Here is a 19150-nt window from a genome sequence, read left to right as displayed (position 1 = left end):
GTCCTTGCTTGGCTCCATGTCACCCTTATCACAGTTGAGGAAGCCAAGAGTTTCCTTTCTAGAGCCTAGCGGGGTATTAACTCCGACCCTGCGGGATTTGGTAATTTCCAGGAGAATCCGTGTTCGCTTCGATAAGAAACAGGCACTAATGGAGAGGAGCCCGGGTTGTGTGGGCGAGCACGAATGCAGAGAAGGGAGATTTTCCTTCCTCATTAATATGTTCGCTAAAACTAAGCTCAAAGGAAAAAAAAAAAAAAAAGTAGAACTAATCTTTTGACTTCTGATCACAGTGCTCCTTTTTGGTCTGCAAAACTGGGAATTCTAGTTTGGCGTGGGATTTAACTTCCTTCTAGCTCTGATAGACCAGTAAACAGGATAAATCTCAAAGCTTAACTTAAAAAGTAAACACAACTCACTTCAGAACGATCCCTGTCTGCAAAACCTGTTAAGTACCTTTTCTACAGTGGATGAAGTAACTTTCCCAAGGGGATGTCTCTAGTTCTCTTAGGGTTCCTTATTTAACGAAGAGGAAAAAAGAAAGGGAGAAAAAAAAAAAAAGGCAAGCAACTTTTGAGTGATGCCATCCTGTGATTAAAACCATAGCCAGGTACTTGCAAAAGCCTGCCTGTCCTGCTCATGCAGGGAGTCGAGACAAAGCACGACATTTGAAAACAGCTGAAAGCAACCCTGGTTTATGGCCCTGACAGCGAGGACTTTACAGCACTCGCCATAAAACACATCCTCCGCCCCACATCCTCCTGTCTGCTACAGCATCACCCCCCTGCCCCGGGGGGGCAGCCCGGGAGGCACCACCCCCCCGGCCGCGGCTCCTCCTCTCCGCTGCCTACCTGAGCAGGGGCTCGGCCGGCGCCTTCTGCTGACCGGAGCTCGCTAAACTTTCGGGAGAGGGCAAAGAGAAGGGACGGGAGGACAGACAGGAGGGGAGAGAAACAAATGGGGCTTTTTCTAATCTGTGCTGATCAAGGAAAACCTGTAGGGGTCCTTAAGGAGGTTTCAAGGCGTTCCGAGTGATTGGAAAGTAATCACCGTGTCAGCTTCACCTTTCTCATGCAAAGTGGATGTCGTATGCGAGGCGGATCCTGCACAGGGTTGTTTTTTATGGTGTTTTTTTTTTTCTTTCCTATTTTATTTCATCCTCGGACTCAGCCGCCCCTAAGCCCCAGCTGCCCGGGCCGCGGGAGCTCCTGATAAGGCGGGGACCGGAGCGGGCAGCGCTCACCCACACGGGCCGGCCTATTGCAAACCCAGAGGAGAGGGCGGCGAGAACGGGGTGGGGGGGATTTAGGCCCCCCTCTGCAGTGGCTTAGATATTTCCTCCTCCTCCTCCTTTATTCTGCGCTCGGATAAACCAATCCCCACCTCTCGGCAAGAAAGTCCAGAGCCGTGACCCGCTCTAGAGAGAGGAAAATCCCCGGAGGAAACCCGCTGGACCGAAACGCCGCCCGGGACGTGTGCAATTTGAAGCAGTGGTCGCTCGGATCTACCCAGACCCGAACGGTTCCGGCATCGCTCTGCCCCTGCTCCGAGGATGCAGCGGCGGGAGGAGGAAGGGTGGTGGAAAGACGGATCGTAAAAGTGAAAGCCCAGGGAAAAGAAAGTTGCCGGGCTCCCCGCAGTAAGTGCTGCGCATCTGTGGACTGCGGGTACTTTCCCTTTCCCCGGCTCTTTGGGAAGTTGCCCGCCCGCCTCCCTCGCTGCCTGGCCCGGGCTATGGTGACCTGCGCGCCGCCGCCGCCCGCCGCCGACCCCCCCAGGGCGGGCCGGGCCCGGTACTGGTGTCGTCCCGGGCAACAGCCGCTCAAGTGACTCCGCCGGCGGGAGCCGAGCTCCGGCCGTACACTTGAGGCCCGCGCCGCTGCGGCCGCCGCAATGGGGCCGGCGGCGAGGAGCGTCCTGCAGCCCTTGCTGGTGCTCTGCGGGCTGAGCGGCCTCTGCGCGGGGATAAGCTCCATAGACATTGACCGCCCTGGTGACGGAAGGTGCCAACCGATAGAAATCCCCATGTGCAAGGATATAGGGTACAACATGACAAGGATGCCTAACCTGATGGGACATGAAAACCAAAGGGAAGCTGCTATTCAGCTGCACGAGTTTGCCCCCTTGGTGGAGTACGGTTGCCACAGCCATCTGAAATTTTTCCTGTGCTCCCTCTATGCTCCTATGTGCACAGAGCAGGTTTCTACGCCGATCCCAGCCTGCCGGGTTATGTGCGAGCAGGCCAGGCTGAAATGCTCTCCTATTATGGAGCAGTTCAATTTCAAATGGCCAGACTCCTTAGACTGCAGCAAACTGCCCAACAAGAATGACCCCAATTACCTTTGCATGGAAGCCCCCAACAACGGGTCAGATGAGACACCGAGAGGATCTAGCATGCTGCCACCCATGTTTCGGCCACAGCGGCCCAGCAGTGGCCACGATCTGCAGCAGCATAAGGACAGTCTGAGCAGGACCTCCTGTGAAAATCCTGGCAAGTTCCACCATGTGGAGAAGAGTGCTTCCTGCGCGCCTCTCTGCACGCCAGGGGTTGATGTTTACTGGAGTAGGGATGACAAAAAATTTGCTGTCATTTGGATTGCCATCTGGTCCATTCTGTGCTTCTTCTCCAGTGCTTTTACTGTACTCACTTTTCTGATAGATCCTCAACGTTTCAAGTACCCCGAGAGGCCCATCATCTTTCTCTCCATGTGCTACTGCGTCTATTCAGTGGGGTACATTATTCGCCTCTTTTCAGGTGCTGAAAATATCGCCTGTGATAGGGACAGCGGCCAACTCTATGTCATCCAGGAAGGACTGGAGAGCACTGGCTGCACCATTGTGTTCCTGGTTCTGTATTATTTTGGTATGGCAAGTTCCTTATGGTGGGTAATCTTGACTTTAACTTGGTTTCTTGCAGCTGGGAAAAAATGGGGGCACGAAGCGATTGAAGCAAACAGTAGCTACTTCCATTTAGCAGCATGGGCCATTCCGGCTGTGAAGACCATCATGATCCTAGTTATGAGAAGGGTGGCTGGAGATGAGCTGACAGGGTTGTGCTATGTTGGAAGCATGGACGTGAATGCCTTGACGGGGTTTGTACTCATTCCTTTGGCTTGTTATCTAATCATTGGCACTTCTTTTATTCTCTCTGGTTTTGTGGCCCTTTTTCATATCAGGAGGGTGATGAAAACAGGTGGAGAAAATACTGACAAGTTGGAGAAACTTATGGTCAGGATTGGTGTCTTCTCAGTCTTGTATACAGTGCCTGCAACTTGTGTGATAGCTTGCTACTTTTATGAAAGACTTAATATGGATTATTGGAAAATTGTGGCAACTCAGCAGAAATGCAAGATGAACAACCAGACAAAAAATTTAGACTGCATGATGAATAACTCTATTCCAGCAGTAGAAATCTTTATGGTCAAGATTTTTATGTTGTTAGTGGTGGGCATTACTAGCGGGATGTGGATCTGGACTTCCAAGACCCTTCAGTCCTGGCAAAATGTTTGTAGTCGAAGATTGAAGAAGAGGAGCAGGAGAAAACCTGCGAGTGTTATCACAAGTAGCGGCATCTACAAAAAACCTCAACATCCACAGAAAACTCACCTTGCAAAATACGAATCGACATTACAACCACCCACTTGTGTGTGACCAGGTTTTAGAAAAGACTTTATCTCACCTGGCAGACTTACAAATGCCCACAGTAGCAGTCAGAAATTAAACAAGTAAATGGTGCTGCTTTTTTTTTTTCTCTCTCAGAACAGTTTAATATCTCAAGGCAAAAAATGTATCACGCTGAATTCAGGACCTGGTGAGAAGCTGAAGGTAAATGTACTCATGGAAAGGTTTTCAATGAAAGGAATATTGTGTATTAAACCAGTCTCTTCTGTTACTAATCTGTAGTTATGTACTTCATCCAGCCCTCAGATTTATTTAAAAGAGATAAAAACACCCTATTTAACTTTTTCATGTAGCTGAGCTGGATTTCCTGCAGGTTTCTGAGTAACAAGCTATAGTTTTCTGGAGCAATGATTTGATTTTGAAAGTGCCCAGTGAGCATTGTCTCTGCAGGGAAACTAAGGTCCCGAAGAGGCCTGTCCTCAGTGAGTGCGCTATCTGGGAGAGCAACTCTGTGCTAACTTAAAAAGAGAAAGAGAGAAATCCTTTACAGCTCATCTCAGCCTAGTGGGTTTGGAGTGCCTAAAAATAGGTTCAATCTATAATGCTCACCAATATTCTTTCACTAAAAGAGAAACTTCCTGCACCAGACACAAACTTTGTGAATAAGAATAATGTGCAATACATTTTTTTTTCTTACCATGACATGAAAAGAGAAACAAGTATTTTGCTGTACATAAAGACAACAAAAGAAGTCTCTTAACAAAAGAACTAAGAGGTCTAGTCCTCAGAAACCCTTTAGTGTTACATTTTGTGGCTTTTTAATGGAAATCAAGCCAATGTTATACACGTTGGGACTGATTTGTGCAAAAAAAAATGGGGGGGATCAATTCAAAGAGACCCAAAGGGCTTATTGACTCTTTCTATTGTTAAACAAATTCTCACTATGAATAGATCAAGAAGCACTAGATTCTGCAAAGGGAAGCTTTGTATAGAGTGATGCTCTTTACTGTGCTGGGATGCACAGTGTGTGCTGTATATATTTGTAATATACAATTATTTTTCATGCTCCACTATTTTATTAAAAATAAAATATGTTCTTTAGTTTGATAATTTTGTGTGTTCTAAACTTTCTCTGATGTGTTATGTGGTTAATAAACTTGTTTTCTCAATAACTTGCTAAAAGCATACACTGAATATACTTGCCTGCAAGTATAAACAGATAGAACAAGAATTTCCTCCAAAGATATTGCAAGTTGGAATTAAACAAATGGGATTTTGAAGTTGCATCTTTCTGTGAGCCCCTGCAACTGAGAAAACTGAATGGGAAGAAGCTTTAGTGATGTAAAAAAGCTGCGGAGATGGAGAGTAGTACCGTGTTTACAGAACGCCGAGATTACAGCAGTGACCCTCGGTTAACACCCCTTTCAGATTTGCATGGGGTATGTTCAGCATGTTAAAGATAGCCGGCTCACTTCAGCGCAGTGTGAATGCGACTCAGCCTCGACTCTTCAGGGATTTTATTTCTACCACTACTGAAAGTATCAGTGTTATTTGGGAAAAGACTTAGGGAAGATCGGGAGAAGTAAGAGGGGAAATAAAACCATGCTATTTGAATACTGCTTTTGGAAATCTAGCTGTTAAAACTATATATGCATTTTCAAAAAGTTTAGAGTGGAGCATGATTTTGAATGAACCTGCAGTTTTCCATGCAGTTGACCAATGGGCAGTGTGATCACCTGGGGAGATAGTAACATAACCTCACTTTCTCACACGGGCTGTTCTAGAAAACCCTTTATCAGGTGTCTCATCACGGAAAGAAGAGAGGTCTTAATGGGCTTTGGTGGAGTGAGGATCCCGGTGACAGTCATCTTGTGTCTAGGAACTCTGTAACAAAAGGATCCTTTTCAGTGGTCTGGTTTTTCAGTTTATCTGTGCAAGTGTGACAAATAAATGTGTGTCTTCTTGTAGGCTTTTTAAATGTTTCTAGGAACAACTAATAACTTGAATGACAAAAATTAGGTTGCAGGTATTATTAATAATCTTTGTCTAAATTGCGTACGTGCAAAGCAGCTTTCAATGTAAAATTTATCTTCTGGGGGAGGAGGAAATCTATTTTTCCTCCTTTATGCCTGTGTGCACTGTTTGGTACACAGCTTTTAGATGCCCTGGAAGATAATCCTGTCAGAGGACACCCTGCTGGAGCCAAAGTAGGACATTCCATGAACCAAAAACACTCCTGAAACTACTGAATTAATGCCTCTCCATCTGTGTATGTTCTAGTTGAGATGGATTATATTAGATCTGAGAAATACAGTTTTAAAATCACCTGTGTATTGCAAATTGCTACAGGAATCCTTCAAGTATGTGTTTGTTATGGTGCGTGGCACATTGTCAGTAACCTACCTGACTCACACCAATTTCATCTCTGATATAAATGTTAGTGCTGGTTTTACCAGTGACAAGATTTGTTTAGAGAATGGTTTCAGGCTTCACTCCAAAATACATTAGCCACTGAAATAAACAGCTCACTATTTTTGTAGACTATAGACAATTATTTGCTTTCATTGTTGATCATGTATTTTTACAGTCTGCTACTAGGAGTCTGGAAGAGGCAAAAAATGAAGAAAGATGTTCAGCAGTGCCTGAATTCCTGCTGCCTTTCTGAATTTAATCAGTTGTCAGCTTAGGCCCTTCGCTGTCACCAGAGCAGAACTGCAAGTTCTTCTATGAAAATACCAAATATGAATGCTTGGCTAGATGTATCACGTTACAAATAGATTCTCGCTGAACTGTAAACTAAGTATTTAGATTTTATTTCAGCTTTGCGGTTATTCAATTATTTTGTATTATTTTACTGGTAAGCGAGCTAGATTCTTCAAGTATATAATGATGCTGATTTCATTACATCAGATCTAATGTACTGTAGATGCAGCCAAGTATAATGATTGTCTTCAAGGACATCTTAAGAGTGAGTTACTTCAGAAATCGTACTTCTTGCTGTCCCGTAACTCCGAACAGCCTTAACAGTTTCATACTGAAGTTGCTACTTAAGGAATTGGAAGCTTGCAGCTGTTAATGGAAAGTGATATACTTATTTCCACAACATTTCAGTGATTGAATATAACATTATTAATAATTTAACAGAGAATCTTGTCTTAGAAGGCTGCATATTAGTAAAATGATAATGATAAAACAAAAGTCTAAGAAAATATCACAAAAAATATTCTGTATTAAACTTATTTACTTGTCACAGTAATTTTATATTTTAGTAAAATCATGTTCATATTTGTTGAATTTTATTGGATTTTTCTCTTAGTACTATCAAGGCCTGTTGGGTATTTGCTTATCAGCAGACTTTTCTTGAAAGTATCTCCATGTAGATGTATTAACAATGCAGTCACTCCATCGCAAACTTGTTGAGGAAGGAATATGAGTCCAAATGTCCTTCTGGAAAGGAAGTTTCATCACAGTCCAGTGGCATTTATCAGATTAAAATAGCTCAAAAAAAATTCATTCTGTTAGTGTATAGATAGACTGTAAATCAAGAATCAGACTTTTGCCACAGGCCTGTGTACAAGTGCTCTGTTCTCTTTGTAGATGACCCATGAGGGTAGAAATTGTCTCAAAGTAGGTAGATTCTGAGGATGCAGACTGTGTCTCAGCATTAAGTACAGTGCAAGCACCATGGTTGAAGGGAAGTGAAGAGCTCTATCAAGGAATGTTCAGATCTGTTATCAGATTTTCCCCAAAGTTGCATTTTATATGTATGTTATTAAAAAGCTATTTTTCACATATGGCTGTCATCCCATGGCTTCAAACTCTATGAAAAGCCCAGTAACAACAGCATCTGTAACATAAACTTCTCTTATTCTAACGCTTAAAATCCATGGCTTCAAGGGGATAGTTCTGTAATGATGGGATATTATGTGCTCAGGTGGTCTTTTGATGACAGGTGGTCTCCAAAAACAGATGGCCTCAAAAGAGGAACTTTAGTGCGTTTTGGTTTAAAACATTTGCACATTTCTTTTAAAAAAATTTGAAATGTTATCCTTGTGTAATGTTGTGAAGTATTTTAGAGTAGCTGAGTTATTAACACTGACAGATGATAAATCAGGGCATCCTTTAAAAGGTGGGTGATGGTGATTATGTGGTCTTGCAGCTTGCTTTGATCAGAAGTGACAGGCCTGTAAGGTCTATGCCACTCAATCCCCCCTGAAGGGAGATCAGCACCTGTTTGCACTTTGAGGCTCCTCTACCTCCCACTGCCTTCCAGCACTATTTCATCTTTTCTAACACACTTGATGTTGATTAGCTATAAGCAAAGTCATTATTCATTTACAAAACACTCCTTGATGGAGCTTACTCAAAACTGTATTTCAGTAGCAGTGTTTGTGCTGTTACAGTTAAGGTTGTATCAACGTTCCCATAACAAAAGCTTTATTTTCAGTGAGCTGCAAGTTAAATTAGCCTGGGTGCTCATATGAACCTGTTTGGATATTTTTGTCCAAACAATAGTATATATTGCCCATGAATCTGTTCTGCTTGAGCTTTCTGTATCTTTTTATGTGTATCTAGAAGAGACGGATGATCAGGTTTGAGAAACAAAACAGGTCCTGGTTTGTAAGGTCAGATTTTAGCTTTAATAAGTACTGTTCCAAATAGCTTTTTCTTACTTGTGAAATGCAATGGATATTTCTACAAAATAGCACAAAGCAAGTCCTTGACTTCACCAAGGGCCATATGGCAGATCACATAAGCAAATCTCTACAGATTGTTTAATGTTGTCTATGGAGGACTTTGGTATGGACTTGCCGATCTACATGCAAATACATGCTGCAGTCAGCAGTGTCTCATTAGTTAATTCTGGTGTGTCTGAGAACAGATGTGATTCGTGCCTGTCTGGTTTGGGAGCCCAATTCTGCTTTTCCTGTAGTAACAAAGTTAAAGCTTTGGGAGCTGGACATCAAAGGCTGGACCGAGTGATCATTGTATATATTTGTAAGGCATTGTTTAAAAAGGAATTCCTTTTATTTGTTGTCACTAGTTTCTTCCTTCTATTCTTCAAGATCTCCTCACAGATCTGCTCCACTGAAATCAATGGGTGTCCAGCTAATTTCAGCATATGCTTTGAATTGGACTTCCTATCCCAGGGAAAGCATGTGCTACAGGAAAAGTCATTATTTTGATAATTTTTTTCCCCACATCAGAGCATTATTTTGCAAGTCCTGACAGGACATAAATTCATTATATAGAAAAAAAATAAAACAGTGAGGGAAATTATTTCAGTTATATTTTCAAAATGTGAGACTGTGTTAGAATGCACAAAGAATAGTGTGTTGCAAAACCAAGTGTCATTTCAAAAAGGGATGTTGATCATGTTGGGATGGAGTGGAAGTTTTGTATTTATTTAACATAGGCTTTTTGAGAACACTGCACATCTGTTTATTGCAGAATGCTCAGAATTAATAAATCTGTATTTCCTGCTGGCAGGATACCCTATCAAGCATTCTTCACTCACTTTATATCTCTGCTCATGAGCCTGCCTTTTACCAGGGGGCTTAGACCTATATTATCTATGGGAGCTATCGATGAGCAGCAACATTTTGAGTTGAGCCCACAATGTGCTCCTTGTTTCCTGCTTTCTTCACTGATCAGCACTTATGTTCCCCTTCCCCTCTCTTCGACTGCTGATCAGTCTTTCATCATCTGCATGTGACTTGCTTCTGTTACCCTCCTCTCAAGTGATCCCAGCCTTTTAGTCTCTAATCTGCCCACACACAGCTTTCTGTGGTACTGGCCAGTAGCTATGACTGCTTTGAGGTTTTTCTGTTTGACATAAACGAAAAGATATTTCAAAACTTGTGTTTTATCTTTCTTTTTGGGTAAGGAGTGTGGCAAGAAATAGAGGTTCAAAGTTCTGAGCTACCAAAGGTGCAGATGAACACAGGCGACTGTTGAGAAGAGACTGCCAGCTCTGAGCAGGTGCCTCAGACTTCAAAATACACTTTGTGGAACACAAGCATTGTTTGGTTCTGTCTTGTATATTTGCTATTTTCTATTTTCTTTATCTGAGACTAATATCTTTGTGAAATAATAAACAGCAAAGGGAGAAAGAACATTTGATCAATTGATAAAATGGGAAAAAAACCTCACCTTGCACTCAAAAGCTTTTAGCCTGAGGAGAGGTTTGTATGCCTCAAAGCTTGCAGGTTTTTCCCAGTTATACCCAGCTGATCTAATAGAAACATTCTGTCTGCCTTCAGCCCATCTTTCTCACATCCTTAGTTCCTCACAGCTATAGCAATGCTACCCTTACAACTGCATTACGAATAGCATCCATGAGACTGATTTTGACCTTCATGGCTCTTTAAACAGATTTAAAAACTGGACTATGATCCCTACAGTAATTTGATAACATTAGAAGTCATGGTACTGAAATCTGAGCCCTTGATATTCTTTCAGTTGGTCCATTTCTCTTAAGATTTTAGTGAATCTGGTAAAAAATATTTCAATTTCATATTGTCATTATTTTGTCCTGTAAATGGATTTTTCAAGAAAGGACAGATTTCTATTGAGGTTTTAGGCTTTTTAATGACTGTAGGTGTTGGTTTGTTTTTTTGTTTGTTTTTTTTTGATCCTGTCATCTTTTTTTTCTTTTTAAAATTAGATAAAAGAACCTTTTTGTTCTTTGGGATACTGATTTTAGTAATGAGATATGACAGTTTCCCTAGACTTCTCATCCTTTTGCTACACTCTCAATGCAGCCTTTTAGTTTCTTCAATAAGCCTTTCTTGTTTGACATAAGACATGTTGGTAACGTTTTCATAAGTTATTCATAGACACTTAGTAGAGAATAAAATCCAAGTTACATGTCTACATGTGATTTTTATGCTAACTTAACTTGATAAATTTAAAACCAGATTAAAAAAAAGTATTTCATTAGGTTGATGCAATTCCCAGTGTAGGCATGGTGATAACCATAAAGGTAGTTTTAAGGACAGAGCACCATACCAGGTACCATGTAGAGTAAATTTGAACTGTAGGGTTAGGAAGATCAAGTCTCACTTTAGATGTCTTGCAGATATCTTTTTTGGGGGGGAGGGGGGTTTAGTGATTTCCCTCTTAGAAATTTTGTCTGTTGAAGCGTAATGTGAGGACCATACGCTCTCAATGCAATAGTACCATTCTGCTAACTAACGGATGTACGCTTTTGGAACAAATTCCGCTGCAGTGGCAGGGGAAGGTTTGAAGAATAATCCAATTCAGAACTCCAGCCATTACTGGTTTTGTTAATTAACTTATCTGGGGCAACAGGTTCTCCTGCATGGTGCTTTTGAATTTCTACCCTTAGAGCCCACATAGTTTGGTCTGTGAGGGGCTGTATTATGCAGCTCTTTGGTCAGTTTTGAAAACTACTGAGCCCTTCATTTGCAGGATATAATAAAACCAACATTTTAAAGGCAGAAAAAGGTATGTTCTCTACTCCTTATTTTTTTACATCCACATTTGGCTTCAGATGAGCTGTTGATGGTTAGTGACCTCTGATAAAGGTACTTAATAAACCAGCTTCTGCTTTTATTAGGTAGCACAGGAAACACCAGTGAGACTGGGGTATTGCTGCATTTAGAGTGAAGTGGAGATCAGCATAAGAATGACTGGACAGGGTCCAACTGTTTGTGTATTTCAGCCCTAGGTAATCAGAAGCCACCCTCTTCTCTGTGTATTGGAAATATTATGAAATGGAACAGCTGTGAGTTTGCCTTACGCTCTTCCAACTGCCATCATCCACAGGGTTGCAAAGCATGACACAACACCAAAGCAGAATCACAGCCAGAGTAAGTGCTCAGTGGATCATACACTCTCTGATAAAAAGCAGATTCCATTTATCTATAAATATTATGTGTTTCCTAGAAAAGCAAAATTCTGAAAGCAGCAATTCAGAAGTTATTTTGAGAACTCCAGCTTCTGTTTCCGTTGTACAAAATCTGCACTCAAATCTCTGCCTGCTGAAACTCCCATGTATCTCTGAAGACCAGAAAGCAAACTAGTGGCTTTCTTTTTAACTTGGGAACCATAAGGCTCAAAATGGCTGAAAGTGTCAGTGACCTTGCTGTGAAACTTGCTGAAGTGTTGGGACACAGTTTGCAGCTTTCATCTCTGCACTGCAGCTGTGCAGATTGGAGATCTCCATTGTGCAATGTGGACATGCCCAGACTCACTGTAATGCCAGTCAGGAGCATAGCTCAGGTCCTGTCATTTCCCATCCTGTGGTGAATCCTATGGTACCCTAAGCCACAGTCCATGTCCATGGAAGAATTCCTGTTTCCAGATTTTTCTCTTACAGTAGCAGTGGATGTTTAAAATATCAACAATGGCAGTGACAGGTTTTGGTTTTTTGTATGCTTTTGTGCTAGTTCGAAGTAATTTTGAGGTATAAGCTGTTTCAGTTTGGCAACCCTTGTGGATGTCCCTTTCCTGCAAGTAATCTCCATTTGACTGCATGTTCCCACCTTCTTGTGTTAATGATCACTGTTCAGTTGGGTATTTACAGCATCAAAGAGCTGCTGTTTGAAATGCAAGCTTAAGCAAACTATCCTTGTCTACAGCAGAACTCAAAATGCAGGAGACTGATGTTCTGGTTCCTTGTTTGATGAGTTTAACACAACAGACATATCTACAACTTGGCATTTAAAAACATCAACAAAAACAAACAAGTTGGTTTCATCTGCATAACAAAATGTTTCTTGGACTTGCAGGGAGGTTCCTTTGAAATGTACAATTGTTTCTGTCACTGATGGGAGAGGGATCTGGCCAGTCAGGGGCACAACCATTTCAGTGAGTCAAATCTATACCTGCCTCATGTGAGGGCATTTAAAACCAAACCAAACAAAAAACTGCAGGGGCTCTACCATGATATATTTTTCTTGAAGTTATCTTTTTAAAGCACTGATCCAGGGCAAGCTTTGCAACTGATTTTAACAAGTATAGAATCAGTTTGTGACTGATTAGAATGCTACAATTCGTAACACGGTTCCAGTAACAACCTCAGGTCACTCCAGTGAGTGATTCCTGACTTGGTTTTACATGATATCTGTTCAAAACCATACAGGACTCAAATAGCTGTAGTCTGTGAGTAGTTTAGTAAATGTATGCAACAGAATATCCTTTTCTATCATCACAATCTGACCATACATAAAACTCTCACTATAAGAATATTGAGTATGTTGATATTTCACATCAGTGAATCTTATTTCAAGGCAGGTTTATCTTTTGGATTTGTACTTTAAATGTACAAGCAGCACTTCGGGAAACTATGTGGTGAGTTTTTTCTTTTTTATTTTCACAAAGGCCTCCCTAAATTATCTCCTCTTTATTCTCGTTATTTGCAGAAGTAGTTTCTGAAAACAGGAAAACTAATTAGCAAAGCAAATTCCCAAGTTACTGAGACCTGTTCATGTTAGGAAAGGAATGACTGGTTTCCATTTCTTTTCTGTGTTTTGCATGGGATGAGTGACACATGACTAATGTGTTACTGGTATATCTTAGACCTCTGATGAAAAATAAATGCTAGTACACTAAAAATGACAGTAAAGTAATCCCTTTAAGTATACTGTGGCACTCTGTGGTGCTGTTGAGTAGGGCCCAGAACCATGTGGCAGTCACCACAGTAATTGCTCAGAATTTCATAAATTTGCATGTGCTATCTTAGATCTTTATATGGCTTCAGTTAATGTAATATCTCCTTACTTCAAACTAGCATTTGTTCATCTAAATATTAACACCAAAGCTACATCATCCTATTACAGATAGCGAACTGAAAAGCAACCAAGTGTGGACAAATCGTTCCCAGGTAGTAAGGCAGGAACAGGTTAGAAGACAGGCACAGCTGAATGGCTGCAGGCACTGTGGGGCAGCTGACTCACACAGGGATGGAGAGAGAAATCACCCCCAGTCAGCTGAGCTGGGAGCCCCAGTTTTTAGATACAGCATCAACAGTATCTTACATCTACATGGAGCAGTGGTTCCCACAGGTGCTGTGGAAGATGTGCTTTGGGATCACAGCAGGAGCAGAGTGTCACTGTCTTTCAGGAACTAGTTAGAGCTGACTGATGATATCTAGCCAGTGTGCTCCCAGTTCCAGAGAATTCATAACGCAAGCCACTAGACTTGTTGTCTCTCATGGGGCAGGCTAATATCTTGGCAGGGCTCCCATATCCTCCTGGATTCCTGTGGGTAATTGGGAACCAGCTTTTTTGTATAAGGGCAAGACTGGTATCTTGCCTCGATGCTGGCTCTTTCATCTTCATGAACTCAGTGAGAACAAAACCTTGAATTACCAGTTTTAAAAGTAGGAGTGAAGCTAAGGCAGAGCAAGAGGAGGTGTATGGCTTTTGAAGGGGAGTTTGAATGGTAGAAGGTTGGGAAAGAGTGGAGCTCAGTCTATGTAAGATATGTGAAAATCTATGTAAGATATGTGAAAATCTATGTAAGATATGTGAACGCTTGGTGACTTACTGAATTCTCATTCTTTTATAAAATCAAAAACCTTATTGGGTGTCTAAAATTCTATTTTCTTATTTTATAAATGTTCAGAAAATAATATCTATGATGAATAATCAGAACTTCCTAACATGGGCAGTAAAGATAGCAGATAGCTTTTCCTGTGACAATATGATTGTGGCATATTACGCTAGCATCTCCAGTCTGGCACTTCATGAAGTAGCTGCACCTCAGCTTTGGATGTTCCAATATAACTATCGATTATTGATGATTTATTCTGCTAGTGTATAGTTACTGTATAGTCAAGAGATTCTTCATTGCAGTCACTCCTTTTTGCTGGAGAAGTTTCATTCATCTGCCAAAATCTAGCATTTGCACAGGTTATCTAAGAAGATAATCCCCATCAGGAATTTAAGACTTAGTTTTTCATTAGTTCATTTTGTATATATACGCATGATGGTACCTCTAGAACTGAGTTCAGAACTGCAAAAAGACAGGCAAAGTATCTCTCTTTCCCTTTCAAAAACTGAAGCTTGTCGAACATTTCTGAGAAAGGGTGTGAATTACAAGGTGTAGGATTATTTGCAAGCATTCTCTGGAATTTTCACAAAAGAAGTGGTGAAAACCAGAGATGATCTTCACTGGATGAAGAGGACATCTTGTTTTCAGAGCCATTTCACAGGCAGTGAAGATAGCAGCTGAGATCTGCTGCCATAGAGTCCATGCTCTGTCCAGCCTCTAAAAGTCAGGTAACTGTAAGAGAGATTTGAGGCAGCTGATCCCATGAGCACTGTGAATCATTCTTGTCAAGAGAAGAAGAAATTATAAGGCAAGTTTACAAAATCCTATTCTAGCTCTTATTCCCCAAATAGGAATCTTTAAAACATGTTGGAAATGATGTGACCACGTTGTATTTTACTGCAGTGCCTGTAAAACTGCTGTAGGTTGAGGGGGTTTTTGAACTGAGTTCTCTGTTCATGCTCCCAGCACAGGCTGGGGTTGGTGGCTATGCTTTGGGAGTGCCTGTGCCAATCAGGAACAGTGCTGATGCAATTACTGGAAAAGCATCTTTTCCTGTCAGTTAAGAATTTTGTCAGTGTGGAAAAGGAAAAAATGGCCTATGTTTCTATTTTTTTCTTTAAGCTGCTCCACCTGTTAATTAGGCCACACACCCTCAGTAAGCACAGTATGGACAAGAAAGACTGGCCTCAGTAATCTTAATAACTGCAAAAACCAGTATGTCTATTGCAGTTGGGTTTCAGCAGATAAATAACATTCAGGGACACAGGAAATGCAGAACACCTAGAGAAAGCTCAACTCATATATAGGAGGAATGAATAAATAAGAGGGCTTTATCTCCAGTGATTTACCAGTTATCATTCTGATTTGAATTGCATAAGGGTAGGAGGGGAGTGATGCCCCTTTCCACCCATCAGTCTCCACTCATGGCAGCATGGTGCTCATGGAATGTTAGGCATGGGAGATAATTAAAAGCATTGTAATAACTGTATAGAATGTGTCACCGTTGCCTGAAGCTTCACCATCATCTCAATTCACACCCTACCCCTTTCTTTTTTTGCTCCACCCAAGCTTTGGTTTCTTTCACCCACTCATGACTTTTGCACTATCTTCCCATGCTGCTGTAACAGCCTCCCACTTTCTGTTGCCTTTCCTCCAGAATAACAACTGGTCTGTTCATCGTTGTGCAGCTGTACACATAACGACTGAATTCATGGAGTTATCAGACAAATCAGTATCAGCCACAATCAATATTCTTATCTATTAACAACTCACCATATTATACATGCAGGTAGGATAAAAGCGGGGCTGAAAGTACATCGTACAAGTTGAGCAAAATCAAAGAAATAGACATGTTATTAGCGAGGAAACACGAACCTCAGCTAGTCTATCCCGTGTGCTGAGTTGACATTCATGCCAACCCTTTTACAGAGGCCAGGGTAGATGTGACTGGTTTATGACATGGATATCCACATCATGCCCAGAATAATATGAGACTTGAAGCCATTGAAATCGATTCTTGTGGCAGCAGCATTTGTTCAGTAGTGCTTCACTGATCTGCCTTTTCTTTTCCCAGTATATTGTGCCTTACAAACAAACAGGTTAAAAAAAAAACCTGAGAATACCACATAAGACACAAAGGTTCAATTCCTAGCTCAGCTAGGACCCCAACTGCTAAAGGGTTCCTCTGGTGAGCTACAGGCTTTAAGACAGCAACCCCAGTTTTAGGTGGGCCATATTATTTCTCAGAAGTGAGTGCAGATTTCTACTTCGATTATGCAGTTTTTGAGATGAAATGCATCATCTTGAGTAAAAAGGCAAATCAGATCTTGGCAAAGCTTTTATCAGTAATGGACCATACAGAATGATCATATATTTTCCAGCTGACAGGACCGATTCTGTTCTTTCTGATAGCAGTATCATTGAGAAGTTATCCCATCAGCTTCAACAAGGTACACAGATGCATTCTATGATAGCTGAGAAAGTACTCTTATAAACTACGTATGTGCCTTTTCTCTTAGATTCTTTTCCTAGTTAGATTCTGTTGGAAAGCAGGCATTGTTTTCCATTGGCGAGCTCTGAAACTAAAATGAAATGAGATAAGTGTATGGAAGGTATCATAGCTTAGGAGGGGATCTGGAGGTAGGTATTTCACTAGCTAACTGTAAGAGACAGAAGGGATGTTTTCCATTTTTATGTATAAGTTGACTACTTTTTGTCCTCAGGGGTAATCAAAACTCACTGAAAAAAACCCGCATTATTGGATTATTATTTTTTTTTAATATGGGCTGTTCTGACTCTTAAACCCTTGAGTATTAAATGTTGTTTTGCTAATGTGGGGAAGGGATAGCTCTTACAAAAGAAATTCCCCTTCTGTCCAAGCTAAGATCTCATCACATCTTTCTGACAACAGCTAAAGCTCTGGTTCTTTTTTTTCTCTAAAAAAGGAATGGAGAGGAAATACTGTCATCCTCAGAGCGTACAAAGTGAATTCTATTTTTTACCTTTTTCTTCCCCCTTCTTTCTAGTCCATGACAATTAAGCTCTATGGAAAGTCCCAAATTTCTTTTTGCCTGGTGATTCTAAACCCCCTTTTCTATCTTTCTCTGAAGCACTGGAGGTTGGCCACGGTTTGAGGGTGGATTTGGCAAGCGGTATTAAACTCTTACAAATTCCTGGCTGATGAGTCTTGCTCACACACCCAGAGTTAGGCTGATTGCCTGATTTGGGGTCAGGAAAGAAGGAATATTCTCTAGGGTCAGACTGGCACAGAACATTGACTTCTTTAGACTGCTTTTTGTTTGTTGTTTTGGGTTTTTTTCTTCTGCAATGTACAATACACACTTGTAGAGTAATTGAACAAATACAGTGCTTAGCAGAAGCAAAAATCACTGGTAATGGACTTCATTTTTTCTGCCCCATTCCTCATAGTAATTATTACTGTGTCCTTCAGCCTTTTACTTCAGGTCTAAACTTCTCTATGTGATGGTGGGAAGTGTCTGTGAAAAGTTGGGAGCAGCAATTTTGTGGACCCTTCTGGATGAGCATCTACTGCACAATTATCTCTAACTGAGGGGTCCTGGGTTTGATGATTCAGATGCTGTTTTCCAACAAAAATCTCCTATGAGAAAGAAAATACCTGTTTGAGCCAAACAATGATATTTTTATTGCTATGAAACTAAACAATTGATTTGTTTATCTTTGGATATTGTATCTGCAAAATACCAAAATAGTGGTATTTTGCAGATATAATATGTTGGTTTTAAACTCAGATGATGCAGAATTTTGTAGAGGGCAGGGAGATTCTGGGTCAGTACTAAGTTTTGTCCTACAGTAGAAATCTTCAGAATTGCATCCTTTCTGATATCTGTAAACATGGCAATATCTGTTTCTGCAGATGACTAGTTCCCAGTGAGAATGACTAATTCCATGTCACTCCTACTGAGGTTCCTGTGTGACACAACAGAATCAACAGGTGACTCAGCCTGGATAAGGATCTAGAAACCTCTAAGCTCTCTGTCCTTTGATTTAGTTACTAGACCTCAGTGAAAGTACAGGACATGAGTATGAAGGCTGTTGTCAGTACCACAAAAATGCAAATTGAATATGCAGATCACCTAGTTACAGATGCAGGCAGGTCACTGACTTAGTAATTGCCTCAGTTACAAACTCAAATGCAAGCATGTGAAAATGCAAGAAGGATGTTTATTTCTTTTCTGTGAGCAATTTGAACTCTGGGTACAACCCTACAGATACCCAAAGTCCTGATGAAGCCTTTGGCACATCTTCTGGCCTCCATGAAGTTTCTTTTCTGCTTCTGCAGTTCTATAGATCATTTCCCACACAGAATTTATGTGCTGAAAAGTGCATTTTCTGGATCTCCAAGAATGGACATTGACCTCATTCTGTATGTCACGTACTTCCTTCTATTCACTTTCTGTACCAAAAATTCCTTTTTTGGCTTTGGTGGATTAAAAGAGCAGTATCTCTTCATCATTCTTAATAAGGAATAATAAAAATGCTCAACTTCATCTATGTTCCATTCTAAGAAGCTGAGTACTTCACGTAAGTATTTGTTCAACAAGATTTTGCTAGCAGTTGACTTTTTGTTGGGTTTATCCACATTAAAATATTATCTGCCGGGTGATTTCTCAATTCTTGCAGTGTTACGTAGTCCACATAAATAATATTAGCTTTCAACCATATTAAAAAAAAAAAAAAGATACAGTGGTAAACAAGGCACATCCAGCTCCTTCAAAGCTTTATTGATTTTGTAGGAGATTCCCCAGTTTTCATCACCTGAACATTTCACTCCACAATATTTAAATGAATATTTCATGTGGTTTATATTAAAAGTAGACACTTACAAACTGCACAGAATCTTCTGCTTTTTTTCTGGCTCATCGATTTCCATGGTAAATGTACCAGTTGCCATGGTTAAATAACGCTTTTTTGACTGCCAGTCCTCCACATTCATTTTGGACTGGGAGAGTGGGATTCTCTCCAGTCAGTA

General features: G+C 41.0%; 1 protein-coding gene and 1 long non-coding RNA gene across 3 annotated transcripts in view; both read left to right on the top strand.

Annotated features, from left to right (window-relative positions):
* Window positions 1-19150, top strand: part of LOC133275890 (uncharacterized) — a 141488-nt gene that overhangs the window by 61811 nt on the left and 60527 nt on the right. The gene's annotated exons all lie outside the window — the stretch shown is intronic.
* On the top strand, window positions 857-4728 carry FZD10 (frizzled class receptor 10). Its single transcript, XM_061466149.1, has one exon. It carries the CDS (start codon window positions 1891-1893, stop codon window positions 3646-3648), a length of 1758 nt encoding a protein of 585 aa, XP_061322133.1. The 5' UTR covers window positions 857-1890; the 3' UTR covers window positions 3649-4728.

Source organism: Pezoporus flaviventris, unplaced genomic scaffold (genome assembly GCF_033815535.1).
Source record: "Pezoporus flaviventris isolate CSIRO_AGI_PZ_B2104156 unplaced genomic scaffold, CSIRO_AGI_Pfla_v1 ptg000041l, whole genome shotgun sequence".
Taxonomy (NCBI): domain Eukaryota; kingdom Metazoa; phylum Chordata; class Aves; order Psittaciformes; family Psittacidae; genus Pezoporus; species Pezoporus flaviventris.
Note: the sequence above shows the minus strand (reverse complement) of the source record. Positions and strands in the feature narration are given on the sequence as shown.